Here is a 23052-nt window from a genome sequence, read left to right as displayed (position 1 = left end):
CCCTCCCGCTTGGGTGCCCCGAGGATTCGGACCCAGTGCCCAGACAGGCTGGGCTGGTTGATATTATGTGCCTAAGGAGGGCGGTGGGGCCGAAGTGGGGAGGGTTCTGCCCAAGAAGGCTGGGGGACCAAGGAACCTCTGAGCTCCCCGTCCCAGGCTGGCGCCGCGGGGCCAGAAACTCACCCCCGGCTAAAAGCATTCTAAACTGTTTTTCTAGCTCTTCAATTAGACAATATATTCTAGTTATTCATTGTCATCTGTGGTGGTTTCGTTAGGAATGTCCCCATAGACTTATGTATTTGAATGTTTGACCCATAGGAAGTGGCCCTGTGGGGTAGATTGATATTTCAGTCAGCAGATATGTAGCTATTGAAGCTGTTTTAGTATGTAGGGTCAATAATGGGGGTAGCATTGATGGAGAAGGTGTGTCACTGTGGGGGCAAGCTTTGAGGTGTCATATGCTCAAACTATGAGTTGGTGTGGCACACAGTCTCCTTTTGTTGCCTGTGGATCAAGATGCAGAACTCTCAGTTCCTCCTCCAGTACCATGTCTGCCTGCATGCTGCCATGCTTCTCATTAAGACAATAATGGACTAAACCTCTGAACCTATAAGCTATATTCTAATTGTTTTCCTTATAAGAGTTGCTGTGGTCATGGTATCTCTTCACAGCAATAGACACCCTCACTACAACATCGTCTTATTGTGCACACCTTATCTTTTTGCCCTGCATTGCAATTCGGTTGCCACTAAACAGGCCTTACTCACCCTTCTTTTTCCTATTCACCTCTGCTTCTTCCTGCTACTATCCCCTCTTCTGGAAAGTTCTATGAGATCAACATTGAAGAGTCCACACATAAGTGGTATTTGTCTCTCTGTGGTTGGCTTATTTCAATTTACATAGCCACTTTCATGGTTATTTACACTTTGGAGTGTCACACTGGAAAAAAGCCTAAGAGAAGCCCATGGGGTGCTTGATATTTCAGCCCTCAGAAAAATCACTTTTGAAGCAAATGCATAGTTAAATAGCCAGGTTCTGTCGCTAGTTTGCTTTGGAATTTAGGGCCAACTCCCCCATCACTGTTTCCTTTTCTAATCTCTAATCTCTAAATCATGAGTCTATCTGAAAAGGTTACTGTCAGGGGCTGAGGAGATGGCTCAGCAGTTCAAAATGCATTCTCTGCAAGCAAGGAGGCTGAGCTGGCATCCCCAGGATCCAGGTAAATGCCAAATGAATTCGGCTGCCTTCTGTAATTTCAGTTTTGGAAGGTAGAGACAAGATTCCCAGAGCGAGCTGGCTAGTGAGACCAGTCATGTAGCAAGTCCTGGATTTTATCTAGACACACTGATTCAAGAAATACAGTTAAAAGAGTGATCAAGGGAAAAGTCACAACAATAGCCCTCAGTGTCTACACATGTGAACACACATGTTCACTCTCCAACAGAGGAATGTGTATACATACATGCATGACAACCACACACATACAAGTATTTGAAGAGAAAAGGACATATTCCTGTCAGACTTAGAGATGGCAAATGTACAAGGCAGTGATGCCACACTGAAAAAAGATACTGCCTTTAAGAAACTTTAAAGTTGAAGACTGGAGAGATGGCTTCGCATTTAAGAGAACTTGCTACATGTGGCTCAGAACTACCTGCAACTCCGGTTCCAGGTGTCCCTATATTCTTTGTCTTCTGAGGGCAACAGGCACACACATGGTACAAATAAACTATTGTAGGCACACACAAACACACACACACGCTTAACAATACATAAATAAATGCTAAAAAATCTTTAAAGTCCCATCCTGCAATATGCCAATAACACAGGGATTTTTGCGTAAAACATTTTCATGTGTTAAAATTTTAAATGTATTTCTTTCTATGTCTTAGCTATCAATATATTATTCTCTACCTGGAACAAGGGCTTATCTAAAAATTATATGTTACTCTGTTTATTCGTTTGGGTTCATAGAAGTATGAATAGATGTGGAAGGCAGAAGATACAGGAAAAGTAGATGGACGCCTAAATTCTGTTAGTTCTTTCTTCACCTATCTTTCAAGTACTGAACATGTACTCATCAAACTATCTCCATCCTTGTGCTGAAGAGTTTTATATCAACCTGACACAAATTAAAATAATTTCAGAAGATAGAACATTTTTCTTGATTGAAGATTGATGTGGGAAAGCCCAGATCACTGTTGGTGGTACCGCCCTGGGCTGGTGGTCCTGGCCATTATAAAAAAGCAGGTTGAGCAAGTCATGGGGAGCAAGCAAGTAAGCAGCGTTTCCTCCATGGCCTCTGCATCAGCTTCAGCCTCCAAGTTTCTGCCTGCTTGAGTTTCTGCCCTGACTTCATTTGATGGTGAACTGTGGTGTGTAAGTGAAAACTGAAAGAAACCCCACATTGCTCTTGTTCATGGTGTTCGATCACAGCAACAGAAACCAAAAGAGAATCATTAAATCTGACATTCTGAATACTATAGAAAGACTGATATCTTGGGTAAAATGTTAAACTTGACACTTTACGGCTAATATTATTAATATTTAAGGGCTAATATTATTGTTATTACATTTTTATATTAAGAAAAATAGTGAAGAAAAGACTCAATTCACATAAGAAAAGTGCTTTTTCACAATGTATATATTATTTACAAAGTAAGTATGTTATAATATCATAGTTAAACTACAGTGCAAAATATGTATATGCAACAATTAGAAGAACTATTTGTCATTATTCAGTAATTGTACTGAATAATAAAAATTTGTATTTGGTTATCTTGCTCTATATGTTCTCAGAACAAATAATTTTTAAAAAAACAAACTCTTTTACTGAAGCACAATTCAAGCTGTAGAGTTCTCTTTGCAGGAAATGAGTTGGTGATCTTCAAGTTAGTATTAGAGTTTCAGCAAATGTATTTTTTGTCTGGAGTAGCTATTATACAAAAGATATCCAAGAAGGTAAGTTTTATTGGTTGTTTTTTACCTTAAACACATTGTCCTAAAATTGTGGAAATATCAAGGTTTGGGAACCAAAGAAACCCTGAAGGTCTACTTGTACTAGCTGATTATTTCTTGAGGCCTGAAAAATCAGTGTGAATTCTTAAAGATTAAGACTCCATATTCTCGCCCAGCACATATCACGTACACCAAAATCTTTACAGGGGAATTTTTTTTCGTTCAGGAAAACTTTTCCTTCTGATAGACTGCAGCATGTGAGCCATCATCAGTCACTTTATTTTCACATTTGAGCAGCACATCAGTAAGCCTGGGAGTCTTGCTGTGTTGTGAGGCAAGCATTGCCATCACGGGTTTTGGAGAGAGTGAACATAGAATCCCCCAAGTTTATCTTTGTCCCTTTGTAAGCAAGAAAGAACACATTAATCAAAGTTTCCTTACTTCAGTGGAAAGATGAGAAGGGAAGCAGTGCACATAACTATTGAATTCTATTTTAAACTGGTCTATTTGTGTGTCACCCTTCATTCACACAGTCTTAGTGGTAAATTTTAATGAAATGAGATTTGAATGAGGGAATACATAATGTGCCTCTGCAGTAATTAGCGAGATAGAGATTTGACAAATATCCAGCTAATCTGATCAACAAAGACAGCCAAATTGGGTAGTTCATCTCAAAGTGGATTTATTTGGCCTAATCAGTCCGAATCAAGTCTACACGTTCATTACATTAGCAACACAGCTGCCATCATCCACCGTAGGAGTCATGGAAAGGACTCAAACATAGAGAAGATGAAGGACATAAACAGGAAATGATATTAGATAATAGCAAGCTACCAAGGATGTGTACGTAGGAGAAGCCAAACAGAAGGACTCAGCTGTAACTAACAAGGAAAAGAAAAGAAAAAGTCAAACCCAGAACAAGCCTGAAAACTAAGAGTAATCAACTGCTACCTGAGAATCTAAGAAACAGAAGGGAGAGAGGCACTGAGGTGGGAGGCTGATGAGCTATGAAAAACACAGCGCTACATCATTGCTGTTTCTTCTGTTCAGAAAGCAAAGGATTGGGGAGGATTAAAAAACTTCTCTGGGTAAATATTTGAACATAATGGTCTCATCATCTTGACTACCTCTACAGGTTAGGGTTCATTATGAAACTGAGAGTCACTAGATTGGAAATTTTATTTCTTAATATAAAATTAAAATCATAGCCCCAAAATGCCAAGGATGTAACCACAGAAATGCCGTGTTAGACCACTTGAATTAAAGGAATGTTTCTATAATTTATTGAGTTTGAGGATGAAGAAAAGACTATCTTCAGATCCATTTCTCTTGTACTGTGTTTTTAGTTGATGAAAGCCAGAGATAAAATAACGAAGAATATCAAGAAACTGCAGCCAGTACTCTGCCTGTGAGTATTGTCTTCACTTGCAATCTCCCCAGATCCCAGAAAACCACCAATTTATATATAATTTGGCATTGGATATGGTTTTCATGCCACCTCAGATATTCATTACTCTGAAATGCATGAACACAACATTTAAAAATGAACCCAAGGACATAAATCTTATTTAAAATAAATTGCTTTTGACAGAAAGGAAAGCACACGTTCATGTTGACTTATTACTTTTTCTTTACATAATCTGACAGATGGTAAATAATGAGGAATGATTTCCAATCTTGGCACCAAAAACTTACACATTACTCATTTGCTTTCCAGGGTTACAAAGGAAACCAAACACTAGCACTAGCTTGCTTTAACTTTATGATTAAGTCTGGGAAACAACTTCCCACATCAGACATGCCACGCCCACTACTACAGCAGTCAGAGCTGTCTTGAATTCCATAGGCCTCATTCATAAACAATTAGTTCAGTACAACTGAACCTGGGTTTAAACCTTATATAATTGCAATTAATTTAAATTTAACTAGCCACCTGTGCTAATGACTGCCACACTAGATAGCAATGGTCTAATATCAATACCTAGAAATTCTTACTGGAAATTAACTATACAGAATATTTTTCCCATTTATTTTTTAAAGTAAATCTTTTGTGCCAGGACCTAATGGGGCCAAGATGCTCAGAAATAGTTTCTCTATGACCTGTAAAAAGGTAAGAACTACTAACATCATTGGAAGGGAAGGACGGTTTAAAAGCACATTACCGAGCTGGATGGTACAGCTTACTGGTATAATATTTGCCTAACATGGGCAAAGTCTTAAATTCTACCCTTGGCACTCAAACAAAAGAAGCAAAAACAATAATATTTTTAATTCATCTTCAAGTACACCAACATACATTATAGTGTAAATGAGGAAATGTATGTCAGGAATTCTGAAATTGAAAAGAGTCAAAGCACAGCAATGAAATGCCAGTACTAATTTCCATTCTATTTAGACAGAAAAGGAAGATGATGTGGCATTCCCCTCTGTATTCTGTAAATATTTTTTATTATCATTAGTTAACAAAAAAAGCTACTTTGGCCTATGGCAGGGTAGAATAAAGCCAGGCAAGAACTATTTACATCTATATCTATAGCTGTCTATCTATCTATCTAGATTATATAGTCCAGTTATTTAATTTAAATAGTTATTTAATAATTCCAGTTATTAGAGAGTTAGAGAGTTTTTAAAATTGAATCTGTTTGTAATGCTTGAAAAAAGATAAATACATAGCTCAAGAACAATGTTACTGAAGGAAAGAACATAAATCATACTTGGATATTTCTATCATTCATCAGAATATCACAGAGAACCTTGGACACAGCTCGGTAGACTGACAAAAGCTAACTTGGATTATAATGAATACCTCTGCTTCCTGATGTTCTGATAAACAGCTCTCAAAATGAATCAAGCTATAGTCTCAACTTTCAACATTAGAACTCTCTACTGTGTGTCATGTTAGGAGTACCCCTTTTTGGACCAGAATGTGCAAACCTGCAGAATCCTAAGTGATACCTTTCATAAACACACATTATCCAAGTTGATTAAAGAAAATGATCATGACTGCCATAATGCCTATTGTTACTCATTAATTTTTGGTAAAGACTAGAGATCTACAAGAAGCAAAGCCCTGTCTCATGTATGTTGGCATGAAATAGGCTGTGTTCTATAAGACTTAGTCTCCCTTTTCTGGGCTGTCTTCTAAGGTGATAGCTCTGATGCTGCCCTTTCTAAGGCTTTAACAATAGCACTGTCAAGCAGGTAACACCTGGAGGGATGTAGAATAAAGTCCCAGCATTGTACATTAGAGCCACAGCTTCTGAGTCCTTGAATGTGAGATGATGTTAGGCAGGACCTGCCCTGTGTTAGATCAGAGGACCCCTGAGTCCTCAGGAGGTGGTACTGGCTGACAGTGTGAGCAAGTTCTGTGACATAATAGGAGCAGGGAGAAAAACGCTGCACCCTCCAGGATAGACTAGGGAAACTTTTCCTTGCACTTTTCTGGTTATAAATGATCAAATGCAGTAATGGTGACCTGCTGAGGGTTCTAGCCACATCCTCAAAGAAGCCAACTAAAGCATCAGAGGTCTTAGAAAAAGCTAAAAAAAATATAGAATGCATATGGACAAACAAGGTGGCATCAGTTATGACTTCTGAATCAAAAGCCCCAACAAAGGCTGGATTTCATCAGTATATCTTTCTCTTGTAAGTTTCCGAGAAATACAGCCCGGCAAAGTTCTGTTAAAGTGAAATAAAATAAAATGTGATACACAAGTAAATTGTAATGATCCAAAGACAACCCACCCCAAGGTCCTCACTAGTGATTAGGATCCCATCCACCAGGAGCTGAGATGCTAACTCATGATTTTGACTGTTTCCTCTTGCCTCTGGCTCAACAGTAATGGTTTTACCCAGAGACCCATGTACCTTTCTACTTCAGCAGGTCAGTGTCTGCTTGACAGCTCATTTAAAGGGGGATATTACATAGAAATGAATATTTTACATTGGTATGGACTATGGTTTATTGATACAAATTTAAGGTCAAATTGATAGACATATATATATACACATATGTATATATATATTTCTACTCTTGTTTAAGGTATTATGCTTATAGTGCTCATTTAAATGTAATGCATAATTTAAAATTGCAGATTAATAGATATCATTTATAAATAGTCCAATTTGTATGTCATGTTAGTTAGGTTTTCTAGATATTCAGAGATATTTTAATTAGGTAGATAATCTTTAACACTTCAAAGACCTATAGAATATGTCATTTAAAAGGTTTTAAGAAGTTAGACTATTCTCAGCAGTGAGACATGTCTGCTTCTGGCAGCACCATTTACTTCAAGAGGATTATGGCCATCTAAAAGTCTCCTTATGGATTTTGTCAGCCATTTGGGCAAGAACCTGCTTTTGCCTGTACTGCTTGGTGGTATGCTGTATGAATTGGACATGCAGGACCCACAGAAAAATGACTCCTGAACTTGCCAAAAGGTGAGATGGTCTTTCGGGGTTCCTGATTCATGAGAGTCTGTGAGACATTCTGCAGGACACAGAAGAAAGTGAATGACAAACTGTCAATATATGCAAAACATATTTTCAAATTTCTTGCTTCATGGAAAAGTCTGCCAGATACTATGGGTCTGTTGATTGAAGATTACAACATTACAGAAGAACTTTGGGTGACTGTCCAGGTAGCAAAATGTCTCTGTCAATTCTAGAACTTTGAAAGTTGATTGCAATACACTTCCTTTTTACATAGGCAATGTTATATTCTTCTGGGCTTTTTGATGGAGTAAAAGACAGATAGTTATAGCTTTCTTTGTAATAATAAAAGATAAATGACATATAGTTATTGTAACTGTAATTCTTGCTGGGCACCTGTAGTGTTATATATAATTTTAATACTTAAAATTAAAACCTTCCTTTTTATTTATACAGAAAAAGAAGATGATGTGGGATTCCCCTCTGTATACTGTGAATGCGTTTTATTACCAGTGGTTAATACTGCTTTGGCTTGTGGCAGGGCAGAATATAACTAGATGGTAAAACTAAACAGAATGTGGGGAGAAAGAAGGCAGAGTCAGGGATATGCCATGTAGTTGCCAAAAAAAAAAGATACCAGAACCTTACTGGTAAGCCACAGCCTTGTGACGATACACAGATTAATATAAATGGGTTAATTTAAGATGTAAGAGCTAGCTAAGAATATGCCTGAGCCATTGGCCAAACAGTGTTATAATTAATATAGTTTCTGTCTGATTATTTGGGTCTGGGTGGCCAGAAAACAAAAGCAATCTCTGTTTACAGATGGGATTGATATTTGGTATGGTGTATATGCCAGAAGTTCTTTATGGCTTTATGTGAAAATTGGTGTATTAGGTCATAGCTGCCAAGGACAGGCATGGACAGGCCACTTCCTTTGAGTTCATAAATTCCATAACAAGGACACATGCATGTTAATTTTTGTTCTGAGGGATATATAAAATGCTGTGGTTCTAAATAGTAGCAAGACTCCACCCAATTTATATTTGATCAGTTTGACTGTTTTGTTAGATAGAAAACCAGAGAGATCAGCAGGTAAAGGTGTTTGCTGAGCAAGCCTGAAGATATGAGTTCAATTCTTAGGCAAATATAAAGGCAGAAGGAGTGGCTTGATTTCACAGAGTTGTTCTTTGGATTCCACATCTGTGCTATGCTATACATACATTGACAAAAGCAATAGTAGTACATTTTTTTAAAGACACAACGTCAATGATTTTTATCACATCACTATTTAACATGCTTGTGCACTCCAGAGGGAGGGAAGGAAAAGTCTACCATGTTCCAAAGCAGTCCAAATACAGGTTTTTAGGAACCCTGTGTTCTTGTGCATGCGCATGCATCCCTTCATGAGTAAAGAACAGATTCCACTCCACTGTCAGAAGTGACCCTGAATGCATGGCAGGGATCTGAATTCTGAAGGCATGGCAAGCCCTACTGACAGTAATTCACAGATTTCCTCTATTAGGTGATACAAAAGACTGCTCTTTAGAGGGAGCTTGGACGAGAAGCGGTACTTCAATGCTTTCAGCCATAATACAAACTGCATTGGTATCAGACCAATAATAAATGGCGAATTTCATGTTCCCAGAGTACAATAATAAATAAAATTGAAATGTAGGTTTGATGTTTACCTTCAAAAAATGTACAGTTGCTACCGATATTTTAATTTCTTTTCCACAATATTCAATTCTATCTTCAATTGACTCTCTGTCATGACTGTGCTATCCAAGTAAAGTATTCTATTTTAAAAAATCGAAAAACAAACTAAATATTCAAATAGATAATTGAATGGAAAAATTTAATGTTATGGGTAGAGGTAACAGATTTCATCAGAACACATCAGAATTCTCTTTCCCATTTGTAGTGTACCGTGTACTGTTCAATTGCCATATATCATTTAAACTTACTGAGATGCTATCTCTGGAAGAGGGGTAGAGCCTCCCAGTTTAGACTCAAGTATCTTTGTCCCAAGGTAACCTCCAAAGCCTTTTATGTCGTGATGGACCGTCCCCCGACCCTATAACAAGACCACAGGAAAAGGTAGCAAACAACTAAGGGTTCTTAAATGTTCTGACTTTTTAATATAATTAGGTAAAATATTTCCAGGAGAGACATGCAATTGTCTGCAGTGGGGATGGCGAGCCAGAAGCCCACGCATAGCAAGGCTGCAAAGAACCCTGCACCAGGGACCACCTGAGTCATGAACTCCAACATGACTGGCTACTTCCTAATCATTTCTGCTGGATGTTTGTAAGCTCCAATGTGACGTTATTATTTCTGTTTTTTTCTCTCTCAATCAGATCACTCCAGTCACTTCTAGCACACATTGTGAGCACCTGAACTGATGCTGTTTTCTGTCTTTCAGCTGCTCTTTGCTATCTGCTACCTGCTATTTGCTCCTTTAAACTCCTCCTTCCATAATGCAATACACCCTCTCATTCGAAACTGCCAGTGTGGCCATTGCAGGTCACTCTCCCATCTGCAGAGAACATGACTTAGGAAGAAGTTCTTGCCATGCTCCAGGACTCTAGGAAGAATAAAGAGCAGAGTGCGGACACCAGAGGACCTTGTGACTGGGTCTTTTCCTCAAACCAGGTTACATGGTCTCGTATGAAGTGCAGTAATTCTCTGAATAATGGAACTTGCCTATGAGGAGGAGGGGTGTTTGCAGCTATCAAATATTTTTCATATCCAAATTCAATGCCTGTAGGATGATTTTAGCTGCTGCCAAGGTCAGAGTCACAAGGAGAGGAAGTAGAAACATTTTGCCAAGAAAGAGACTTTGGAAGGAATCTTTAGAGAAGATGAATTGGTCTTGGCTTGACAGCTGCAACAGCAAAAGCTCACTCTACCACCTCACCTTTCTAGGATTTTCTTTAGAAATTGTGACCCATTATCATCTACAGGAGTACAGGAAAGGATGGATGGATAAATATGGATCACGTGCACACAGAAGATGGACTGTAGCAGATACTGTTAGTGTTGTGAAGAAATCCTTTCTAGCCCCCTTTAAACGTATGTGAGTATATGCTTCTGTTTCTAACCTTTTACAACTGTGGCTCTCTCCAGGAGCTTGTCACTGTGGCTTTTGGATAACTTCCCTGCCTTAGAAGAGTGCAGCAGGCATAGAAATCTTCCTGTCTCTGAAATCCAGTAAGTGACCAGTAAAAGAAAAAAGTCTTGCTCCCTCGCCTGCAGAAGAACAAATCTACATGCATTTAATATTAGTGTCAGCACATAGGAGCAAAGGCATATTCTCTTGACATCTTTTCTCCTGAGATGCTTCTATCATTCCAGCAATAGTTTCTCCCACTACTACTTGCTCAGAAGTCACTACAAAAATCCTTATCTCAGGATCTTATTATAGCAACCAGTCTGAAGACATCTTCCTATTATACATCTATATGAATTTTTTAAAAAAGTATGATATGTGAATCCAAATTTTATGGATGAAATTTTGGCATAAGATGTCTGAGAGTTATTGACCTATAAAGTCATGAGCACTCACAAGGAGTGGACATACATAAAGAAGAAGTCTTAGGCCATAAGAAGCTTCAGGTTTCTTAATAGTCCTCATTACCTTTACTAATTCAACTGAATTTATATCCATTCATTCAGCTTTTGTCTCAAGAGGAACCTAGACTGAGGATCTGTGAAAATCCTCCAGGTAGTTCAACTTATTTCTCAACAGGATGCCCTCCTTTACTTCATCAATGCATCCAGGTTACCCTCTAAAGATATGCTGTCTAAGGGTATAGCTGATTTATAGATCCCTTGTATTAGCAAAGCAAGAAGGATTTCCTAGTAGATCAGAACATTAAACACCTGCTCATGAATGTAAATGCTGGCTTGGGTTCAACTGAAGGCTTTTCCAGTATATTTTACACATCGGAAACATTTTCAACATTTTCAGCTTGACCTTGCTAGGAAATACTTTGGAATCTTAAAGGTAAGTCTGGCAAAATATGGAGTGATAAAGTTGTCCTGAAGTCCAATGAAGCATGAATCTGATCAAACGACAGCACTCATTTAAAATGCTGCGATCCACCTTAACACACTGTGCACTGCACACCCTCAAAGGAATCGTTGAAGGAATTATTTTGACTGCATTATTCATCTTCTTTTATTGTGAAATGAGCTGGGGTATTCATACAAGAGAAATCTTAGAAAATAGTATTTTAGAGCTATATAACATTTTCATGATAACCTTATAGAAGATATTTCCGGGCAGAAACCAAATGAAAAATTTAGATGAGACCTGTCAAGTCAATATAGTCTGGGGAATATACTAAGAAATTATGAAAGCTCACTGAAGTATCATTTTGTTAAGGTAGTCACTTTTGAATTTCTTTTCATAAATGAATTTCGTTTTATGAGCTGCTTTGTGCTCAAGCCTGAACCAAAGACTTTATTCAGTAGAACAATTTTGTGAGCTTGAATGGAACTAAGTTTCTTTCTCTGTGACAGTTGCTTTTCAGAAGACTTTCTTGTAATGCACATATTGTTGCTAGCTGAATATAATGATCCCCTATCATATAAAAAGTGAAAGAAACATGGGGTTTGGCCAGGTTTTAATCTTTAGAAGCTTGCGTGTCACGTGTATACTAAAAGCAACAATGAAAACTGATAATGAATTAAAAGTTTCAAAATAAGTGTGTGTTATGAAAGTGAAGGTTTCTCTCTCCATGTAAGATTTTCCGACAAGTTCCCCCCTCCTTCCCTTCTAACTTTTCTCTCCCCATCTCCCCCTACCCCTATCCCACCCCACCCCTAAGATCCCAACCTTCTCCCTGGCAATTTTGTCTTCTTCCCATAGCCAAGAGGATAACTATATGTTTTTCCTTGGGTTCACCTTCTTATTTAGTTTCTTTAGGTTCACCACTTGTAGTCTCCGTGACCCTTATTTATGGCTAGAAACCAATTATGAGTGAGTACATCCCATGTTCATCTTTTTGGGTCTGGGTTACCTCACTCAGGATAGTGTTTTCTATTTCCATCCATTTGCATGCAAAATTCGAGAAGTCCTTGTTTTTCACTGCAGCGTAGTACTCTAATGTGTATATATTCCATACTTTCTTCATTCATTCTTCCATTGAAGGGCATCCAGGTTGTTTCCAGGTTCTGGCTATTACAAATAATACTGCTATGAACATAGTTGAACAAATGCTTTTGTCATTTGCTAGGGTATCTCTTGGGTATATTCCCGGTAGTGGTATTGCTGGGTCCAGGGGTAGGTTGATCCCGAATTTCCTGAGAAACCGAAACACTGATTTCCACAGTGGTTGCACAAGATTGCATTCCCACCAGCAATGGATGAGGGTACCCCTTCCTCCACAGCCTCTCCAGCCAAGGCTATCCTTGGTGTTTTTGATTTTAGCTTCGGGAAACAGGAGGAGTGGGATGGAGGAAGGTTGGACAGGGGAGAACGGAACCACAGTTCTTAGTTAGGGGAGCCACTTTAGGGTTGACAGGAGACTTGACCCTGGAGTGGCTCCCAGGAGCCCATGGTGATGTCCCCAGTTGGTCCCTTGGGCAGCTGAGGTTAGGCAACCTGAGATGACCCTATCCTATACTGACGAATATCTTGCATACCACCATAGAACCCTCATCTGGTGATGGATGGAGATAGAGACAGAGAACCACACTGGAGCACTGGTCTGAGCTCCCAAGGTCCCAATGAGGAGCAGAAGGAGGGAGAAGATTAGCAAGAAAGTCAGGACCACGAGGGGCGCACCCACCCACTGAGACAATGGGGCTGATCTATTGGGAGCTCACCAAGGCCAGCTGGACTGTGACTCAGCTGGACTGAGAAAGCATGGGATAAAACCGGACTCTCTGAACATGGCGAACAGTGAGGGCTGATGAGAAGCCAAGGACAATGGCACTGGGTTTTGACCCTACTTCATGTTCTGGCTCTGTGGGAGCCTAGCCTGTTTGGTTGTTCACCTTCCTAGACATGGACAGAGGGGTGCGGACCTTGGACTTTCCACAGGGCAGGGAACCCTGACTGCTCTTTGGACTGGAGAGGGAGGGGGAGAGGAGCTTGGGGGAGGGGAAGAAGGGTGGGAGGAGGGGGAGGGAAATGGGAGGCTGGGAGGAGGCGGATTCTTTTTTTTCTTTCCTTTTCTCAATAAAAAAATAAAATAAAATAAATGAAAAAAGAGATTTTCTGATAATATCTCCTGTATTATTTTAAACTTATGTGAATAACCTATAGGCCTTGGATCAACTTAATATATCCAAAGCATACTGTCCTTCCTAGCATAAGAAATATTAAGAAAAAAGTCACAAAAATATTGGGGTAGCATGTGCTTATAATTCTAGCACTTACAAGACTGAATCAGGAGAAGCAGAGGTCAAGGGCAGAAAGGCTTTATAAAAATGAATAATATAAAACAAGAAAAAGGTGCAGTCTAAGTGTCTAATATTGTTAAGACAAACAAAAGCATGAGCTTACAAGAACGTTGGGATAACCTTAATAATATAATTGTTATTGAACATTTCAGAGGTTTATTCAGAGGTTAATTGTCAGAACAGCTAATTTAGAGGCTAAAAACTAAAAATGTAATTTTTAGGTTCACTAACAACTCAGCATTTATTATGTACCACACTGAAAATTTTCATATTTGCATCAGGAACTATGAAATATGTTTTTATTGTACAGTTCTAAAATGGCAAATATAATGTTCACAGTCATCTGCATTCTTTAAGACAGAATAGAGGTTTGAGAACCTTGCTGAACTCCAATTTCATTTTCCATTTTCCAAGCCAGACGACACCTGTCCAACCAAACTAAAGAGAACAAACCTATTATACTGAAATTGTTTTCATAGTAACTCCTTGGCTCTTTTCTCACCTTCTTTATAATCTGTTTCCTCCCTTCCAAAGTTTTGTACTTACATTTCCTTACACCTGTTCCCCAACAGCTGACCAGGTCACACATTGAAGTCCTTGTTTAGGTACCACTCTCCTAAGAAACTCCCTCTGAACTATCTTACTGCAATTAAACAGAGATAATCTTTGCTACCCCTCATTCCCTCTGCACTTCCTTGCAGAGCAATGCGTTTGAAGTCCCTTTGACCGTGCTCACTGTTTGCGATCTAAGGGACCTCAGGCTTGAGGATTGTAATCATATCCCAGCTTTGATTTATTACAGTGAAAGATTTAAAAGGAAATAAGCAGAGAAAAATGTACATGGGCTCAGGTTCACAGGAACCAGTGGCAAGCTCCCAACAAAAGTAGAACACAGTTCCTCAAGAAATATTTTATCCCTGAAACAGAGGTGATAATGGCGCCTGTGCAATTTTGTCTTTCAGGAAAAGTCACTAGAGACTCCTGGTCTCGAGTTTTGCTGGGGCTGGTCCTCTGGTCATTCATTTGCCTTACTCCTGCATAGTTCAGCCTCCCTGAAAGAAAGTGTTTTTATGATAAAACACATGGTTTGCAGCTCCAGCCCAATGAACTGGTGAAACCATGTGCACACTAACTCTCAAGTCCAAGTGTTTAGATGCCAACAGCAACCAAACCTGCCAGCGGTCTTTTGAATTTTTATGTCTGTTGACTATTTTGGGCCCATGCTGTTGTAAAGTGTATATCTTATATATGTATAGTGTATACATACATATCTATACAGAGTGTGCACATTGCGTACATTCTCTGTGTGTGCACATATATTGCACACATATTTTATGCTCAGGTGCACAGTGATATCATATATTTTCTCTCAGTTCTGTCCTTTGAGCTCACTAAAGATCCAGTATACATTTTAATTGCTTCATTGTTCCATCAGAAAACAAGAAAAAGATGCAGTAAGAACTGTTAATTGGAAGGTCTGCTCATTTAGTAAGGAATAAAAAGACTCAGGTAGGAGAGCAGACCTAAGGATGCAGGGGAAGTTGTGCTCTTCTATTACCACATCCTGAAAGAGTCTTATATCAATGGTTAGAGTTTAGTACAAACTAGAAAAAGGTAAAGAAGAAGCCAGCGTGAGTCACACAAATGCTGGTCTAAAAGCATTATTATACTTTAATTGAAAACATTTAAGATAACAGGACTATGCAGTATTTTCTAATGTCTCTCTTAACCTTATCACTGTCTAATTTATTCTCGTTTAACTAAAAAAAGAATGCATACAATATAGTCCCGAATTCATTTATGCAAATAGAGATGCCTCTGTGATATGATGCTGCCATTGAGGCCTAAGTCTTTGGTGCTCCACAGCTGAAGTAGCTGATACTTACACATGGCTTAACCGTTTTCAAGAAATTTACACACAAACACACACACAAACACATATATGCACATGTGAACAGAATGTATTCTTTCTCCCTTTATAAATAAGGCAATAAAGGAAATTCAATAACTCTTCTTAGCAGGTGCTCTGCTCTCCATGTTCTTTATGACTCCATTATACTGAGTCTCCTACCCTTGAAAACCACAGTAGTTTTACATAAAATTATCTTGTCAATCTTAAAGGATAAAAGTTTTGTTCCACTTTTGACATTTCCTTCTCTAACACCTGAAAATGAAAGGATTCCAATATTTATAGGTTCTGTCATTTCCTACCCAGTAGTCCACATTCTCACCGAAGAATTTATCATTTAGTAATTCACAAGAGTAGTGAGGACCCAGTAACATATTTATCATTTTTGATTATCATTCTGACACAAATACAGGGAGAGTTGTATTGGGTTCAGAGATTTAGGTTCCTGGAAATCTACCAGGGTTTGGTAGCTGAAACTTTTCTGTGTCATAACTAAGGAAACAGAGAAAAGATTTTCATTCATCTCCAAACAGAATTTCAGAGAATCTTTAAGAAGTCAGAGATGGAAAGGCACACACTTGGGATTTTCTATGCTTTCTAAAAGAGTTAGCTAAAGGGCTGAAAACTGTGAACACACTGCACTTCTCAAACAGTAGTTTGGAAAGGATAGACTTGAGCTCCTTGATGGTGACAGTTTGGGGTGGTAACGGAGCTGCCAGTCTCGTGACTAACAGTAACCTGTTCAGAAAGAAGCCACTGTTTCAGAGCTCTGGGTGGGCTTTCTCCTATGAGACTTGGATGACAGGCATTTAGAAGATGATATGCTAATATAAAACTAAATGAAGGAATCCTTCAGGTGCTAGTTTTGTTGTAGGGGAGTAAATGTCTTAGGGAGTTTAGGTGATTGCCTTAGGAAACAACAAAATTTAACAGACTTTTATTTAAGATCCCACCTTCTGAAGTATTTTCAACAAGAAGGGCTCATCCCTTCTCAAATATCTCTGGAGGAACTCTGATTTGAATGTAATTCAAAACGTTTAGTGATGTGCCATCAAATTTTGATTACTGTAACAAATACCAGTGGCAATACTGTTTTCAAGAGGAAAGATTGTTCTGGATCACAATTTTGGAGTCTGAAGTCAATGACTGGGAATGTCCATTGCTTTTAGATTTCTGGTGGGGCAGGAAGAGGGGGATAACACCACAGTGAGAGAGCTGTCTGCTCCAGAAATACCCCTCAAGGTCATTCCCCAAATTGTCTACCTATCACTCAACAGCACCGTGGTTTTACTAACTCTCAGAGCATCAACTCACCAACACAGGCCTCTGTGTAGTTCTCTCCGGCTACCTCAGCTTTGAGTCCTGCACGTACTGCAAGCCAGCATATGAGTGCTTGTGTTCTGGATCAGCTTTCCAAGGATGCTATCCAGGGATCCTAGCTAGGCGGTGGCATTGCAACACAGAGGTCCTCCATACAGAGAAATGAGCAAAAATGTGTGTGTTCAAGATGTGGAAGCACCCAGTAAGTGTGCACAGTCATCTACCGTTTGTGCTTAGGAAACCAGCTGAAGAGAACGGCGACATTCTGGAGCTCCTACTTCTCAGTGAGTAACTGTCAATCGCTTCTGGAAACTAAGAAGAAAGCAGAGCTTCTCTAAAATGGGAAGCTGGGATTGGCATAAAGCCACTAATTTCTAGATTTCCCCATGAAAAACTCACTGAAAATTACTAACGCAGAGTGAACGCTGGGGATGTTGAAGGGCCCTGGCCATCTTGCTCCTGCCAGTGTCTTGGAAAATCAGAGTTTCTATTTTAGAAAATTGCTACCTCCTTAAGCGTCAGTGATCTGGGGACTGGCGACGTAGAAGAAGTAGCTCATCTTTCCTCAGAGTTTGAAACAGACACTCCTAAATTCTGAAGTTCACTTGCTTCTGGAGCGTTGAAAGCAACATAATGAGAGTGCAGAAGAAGAACAGAAACTTTCAGAGGTTTTCGTGAAAACCCTAAACTCTACAGTCTGGTTCAGTCACTTCAAAAAGAGACAGACCACAGCCAGTGTTGGTAGCTTGGTTCCCGGAAAAGGCTACGTAGGTTTGTATTGTTGGTCAGTTTAGTCAGTCTATATGCCCAGAGATGGCAGAGACATCCAAAGCTCTGATTCCAAGCCTGGAAGGGCATTTCTGAAGATGAGGAACTGCAGCAGATTCTCGATGATATCCAGACAAAGTACAACTTTCGGTATTAATGTCCAGACACTGCTCCAGAGACTGCTCAGAACGGCACCGCATTCCAGCCTGGTCAGCCTCACACAGAAGTGCCGTAGCAGACACTTTAGGCCAATATTGTAGTGTTTGCTTTATTGAGATAAAATGTCACTGTGTGGTCCTCAAACTCATGACAAGTCTCCTGACTCATGACCAGTCTCCTGCCCCAGCCTCCCCTGTGCAGGAGGTACAGGTGGGAGCCAACACTCGTGGTTTGGCTTTTGCAGAGCAAAGGTTAAACCATAGTTATCATGGCTTCTCAGTGCAGCCTTGGAAGGGCTGTTACTGTCAAGCTTGCTGCAATCAGAACCGGTGAGGTGGAAAGATGTGTTGACTATCTCTTACCTTGCTATTTTGGATCCCATTTTACTCATTTCAATTTTTAATATAAATATAGTTTGTAGTTTTTAAAACTAAACTGTTATATCAAAAAGAAAATAGCAGTATATTATATTTTACTTCCCAAGAACCATGTCTGCCAATGACATGGTATCCCATATCTGCATATCACATGGTACCCCATATTTACCCATCACATGGTACCTCATGTCTGTCCATCACATGGCACCCCATATTAAAGAACAGTTCATGAATTCTTTTCATATTAGTAAAAATTCTAGAGTATTTGTACAGATTCATACTAAAAAAAATTTGTACAGATTTCATAATAAAAAAATACTTTTCTGTCTTAGCCTTAAAGTCGGCCTATGGAGTCTTTTGATTTGTATACATTGATTCTATATTTATAATGTGGTCAAATTAAAGTTTTTATGAAACTGATTTCTAAAAGTTATCTAGATAAAAATGTATATGTCTCAGTGAGGTTGACACTAACTCCTGACATTTTAAATTCACGGGAACAGTGCCACGATTGCTAATAGCTGTGACGTGAGTGTGTGTTGTCCCTACGGTGTTTGAAGTGGAGAGACAAGGAGTCGTGGTTCCCAGTACAACTCGGAAAGTAGAAAATTACCTTCAGTATCGACAGCAAAGCAGAAAGCAACACAGCTGATGGCATGAAAGTATGATGTTTCCAGCAGTAAAAGGATGAAATAATTGATATCATCAGCAAATAGTAGTTGAATGTTTCTCATACATAACAATTATAGGCTAAATGTTATCAATATTCATTGAACTCATGAAAGGCAGAAATCAATAAACAAGAATATGGAGAGCTTTCACCTACTTTTGATATGTTACTTGATCGACTTGCAGATCGCCCTGGGGACTTTTCATTCTGAAAAATAAAAGCAGAAACACTGATTAAAGGAAAGGGTAGGCCAACTTTTCAGCACCACAGGGAAACAAAAGAGCATCACCCAGGTTTACTGAGTGTCCCAACAGATGGACACACAAAGAGCTCATGCAAAATGGCTTTTATCAGATAGCATTTCTCTAGTATATAACAGTACAGTGTTAATATATTTCAATTAACTTCAAAGTAACAATTAAACTAGCAATACTTGTTTACATGAAATTATTCTTTCTACAGAAATCCCTACTATGTATTCTCTTTGCAAATTAGACAATGGAAATACAGCCCATTGTTTTATTTTTGTTTTAGCAACCAGAATATTATGAGTAAATTCTAGTTTCCCAAACAAATAAATACCCTGTGCTAGAAGTGTGGTAGGAACCTTCACCTTGTGCTCTTGAGAAACACGTTTTATTGGTCTTTTCTGTCATTTCGCATGCTTAGAAACACTTGTTCTTTAAAATTTTAAATGCTCTAAGTTATGTCTTAAGATTTAAAACTTAGAAATGTCTTAAAAATCTATATCCTGCTCTTGCCTCTTAGACAATTTGTAGTTTAGAAGAGATGGTGCACCAAGAGTGCTTTTGAAGGGCATTTTTTATACCATGAAATTTTAAAGCAAAAAGTGACCCGAAGGAATTCAGCTTCCTAGTATGAAGGCAGGTGATTCTTTCCCATGGAACTAAAGACACAGGGTCCAAGTTAGGGGTGATGCTGCACTTCTGACTGTTGTCTGTTTGCTATTTCTCTTCTTCTAATCACCCGTCGGAGGATAACTGAGCAGAAAACCAGAGTTTATGGACATGCATGCAGAGTGCACACAGTACTCAACTTAATGCTGTCTCAGGACCCACAGAAGAACAAACCAACCAAAAGTGCTGCATAGATAAGGGAGGTGCTCTCCAGGCCCCAGCACATATGAATTTGGCAGCTGATTGTTACAGGAGGAGGGAGAATCTTTCTGTCTGAAGTTATGGCCACTGGTCAGCTTTCCGGCACCAGTGGATGGCCCCAGGCAAATGCTGTATCCCTGAAATTTCCTATAAAGACTTGTGGTGGCAGATGTGCTGTGGTGGAGAAACAGGCTAGAGGCATTGCAAACTGGTGCTGTGTTCTACACAGATCATGTGGCATCCATCTCCTGTAAGTACTGATGTCACCGAGGGGCATGTTATTACAGACTGAGATGCATCACGAAGATATGATTAGTCACACCTAATAACAGCCTGGGATCCAGCCTGAGATGGATGTGCTTGCTGCCCACATTAGCTGCCTGTGTTTCCCTGATTAGCTCTTCTGGTGATGGAGAATGGCACTTTGCTCCTGACAGCTCAAGTCTTCTCCCAGACACTAGTTAACAAAATCAATCCATCTTTCTCTCTCAATGAAATTCAGAGTTTTGACACATTATTGTGTGAAACAGAGGAAAATAAACCATACAAAATAATAGGTTTCTGGGGAATGCTCGTAGTAGTGATAGTGGTTATTTTGCTTGCCCATTTTTCATTCATGTGGCATTTGAGAGTGTGTTTAAGGCGTGGTAAATGTACTGATGCACCATGAACCAAGAAGAATTGAAAATGTTATGTAACATGTGTCCTTAACTATTCAAACTAAATAAGACTTGGTGCTAGTTTGAAATAGAACAGAGAGGGTCAATTCAGTTTCCAATGGAGAGCAGTTCACCATAGGGATATGTATTTACTCTGTCTCTATAGCCTCCACTCAAGGAGAGGAGGCATGCAGCTGATAGTTTTGTGCCTCAGAGAGCTGTATAATATGAAATCTATATTCCCTATTTTCTCTGAATGTAAGTTCAGGCACTGAAAGAAGAAAGTGAGCTTAGGGAAAGGTTAACCTTTTCCATAGTTAAGTTCTCTAGTGTTCTATGCCAGTCATGGAAAAGGCGGGCTCATAAGGGAAATGAATGGCAGAGTACCATGGATATTATTCCCGTGTTGGCAGTGATCTAAAGTGTGAGAATGCCTTGCCATCAGATGTATGCTGGCATATTGGCATTAGTTAGGTGGATATTTGACACTTGTGGATGTGAATTTCGATGCTACAAAATGGGGAAGATAATATCTTCAGGATTGTTATAAGAATAGAATAATATATGAAGACAAACATTTTTCATATTACAAGGTTATGCATAGATGGAAGAAATACCCAGAAAGGTTCCCACCAATTTATGGAGGCCATGAAGAATATAGGAGTCACAATTTTTCCCCACCATCATCTTGGTTTCTCTGTCTTTTAATGTTTGGATGGATTATGTTCTGGCATGTAAAATTTAAGAAATACAAACAACTGGATAGCCAATAAGTGTGCTCTTCCCTGGGAAAGACTATTTCTCCCATGCTTAGCATTCCCAGTTGTCTGTAATTCCTTATAGAATTTATCCTTTACAGGCTTCCCCCATATACTTTACCATGTCTGTTCTTGTTCAGCTCGTGTTTCTGTGGTCATGTTGATGAGAGTTTAGGGGGGTAGCTTCTGGCATTACTAGGAGGCACAATCTCACAGCAAAGTCTCCGGTTCTCTGACTCTTCCAATCTTTTTGTCCCCTCTTCTGCAATGTTGCCTGACCAAATGAACACCTCTAAAATGTACGTATGCTAGCATTATATAGACGGATAAGGCTGTATTTATGAATATATGTGTAAATATATTCATGGAACAATAGTTAATGAAAAAAGCATGAATTTCAAAGAGAACAAGGAGAGGTGTATGGCAGGGTTTGGAGGATGGAAAAATGAAGGGAGAAATGATGTATTTATAATCTCAAAAATAAAAGAAAAAAAGTGAAGTTTTATTTACCCAAGGGATGTTGGTTTCTTGCTTTGGAAGGAAAGCACCAGAGAAATTTTCTCTCCTGAAAAGCTCCCAGAGCAATCTCTCCTGTTTGTTGTTAATTAGCTGGGTGGCTTGTTCCATTACTATTGAATGACATATTCTTTTTTGTGGATTAGCCAATATGGTTGTTATTCCTCACTATGATCAGGTTATGTACTTTGTGTTAGATCAAACATAAGCTGTCTCCATCCTAATGCATCTCACTGCCACTCACCTTCCAGTGACTTTTAAGCTGGGAGAACTTGGAGCCAACAACAGTTTCTGTCTAGTTATATGAAAAGTGTAGGATCATTGAAGAAGTAATGTTGGATCTTAATATCATTTCCAGCACACAGAGAAAAACTCAGAGTTTCAAAGTCTTATTTTTAAGATTTTCAAAAAGTATCTAATTTTAGCTGGTCATGAATATATCTGATATTATTAGTTTTGTCATTACTATACTAAATTTTCTTTTGAATTTAATCTTGCTAAGCATGGTAGGATTTGTATATGATGCATATGTATGTGTGTGTCCAAGTGTGTGCTCATCCAAGTGTGTACATGACGAAGCCAAAGGTGGAGTTTGGGTGTCTTCTCTGAAGCTCTTCACCCTCTTTGAAATGGTTCCCATCATGGAATCAGGGGCTTCCTGTTTCAGCTACAGTGATCATTTAGGAAGCCGCTGGGATCTGCCTGTCTCTGTCTCCATCCCCAGCAATGGAATTACAGTTAGGTAACAACAGGCCCACATTTTTAAATATAAAATGTATTTAATCTATGTGTTTTTCACATCACGTACTTTTGATCCCATTCATTTCCTGTTCCATCACTTCTGCCCTTTACCCCTGCCATCCCCGCTGAATTAAAAAAAAAATCAAGATAAAAAATGAAGAAAACAAAATGAGTAAAAATAGGGAAGGAATTAAAAATTGTGTCACGAAAGCTGCAATGTGACTCAAGAAGTCACACTGTATAACCTTTAGTTT

At 39.0% G+C, this 23052-nt stretch overlaps 1 protein-coding gene across 4 annotated transcripts in view; it reads right to left on the bottom strand.

Moving 5' to 3' along the window:
- March1 (membrane associated ring-CH-type finger 1) overlaps window positions 1-23052 on the bottom strand; it is an 817915-nt gene that overhangs the window by 162861 nt on the left and 632002 nt on the right. For all 4 annotated transcript variants that reach the window (XM_026789574.1, XM_026789573.1, XM_013354007.2 and 1 more), the window contains one exon: window positions 19163-19213. In XM_026789574.1, coding sequence (XP_026645375.1) covers window positions 19163-19213 — 51 coding nt within the window. The remainder of the gene's footprint in view (window positions 1-19162; window positions 19214-23052) is intronic.

The sequence above is a fragment of the Microtus ochrogaster genome, unplaced genomic scaffold, assembly GCF_000317375.1.
Source record: "Microtus ochrogaster isolate Prairie Vole_2 unplaced genomic scaffold, MicOch1.0 UNK23, whole genome shotgun sequence".
NCBI lineage: Eukaryota > Metazoa > Chordata > Mammalia > Rodentia > Cricetidae > Microtus > Microtus ochrogaster.
Note: the sequence above shows the minus strand (reverse complement) of the source record. Positions and strands in the feature narration are given on the sequence as shown.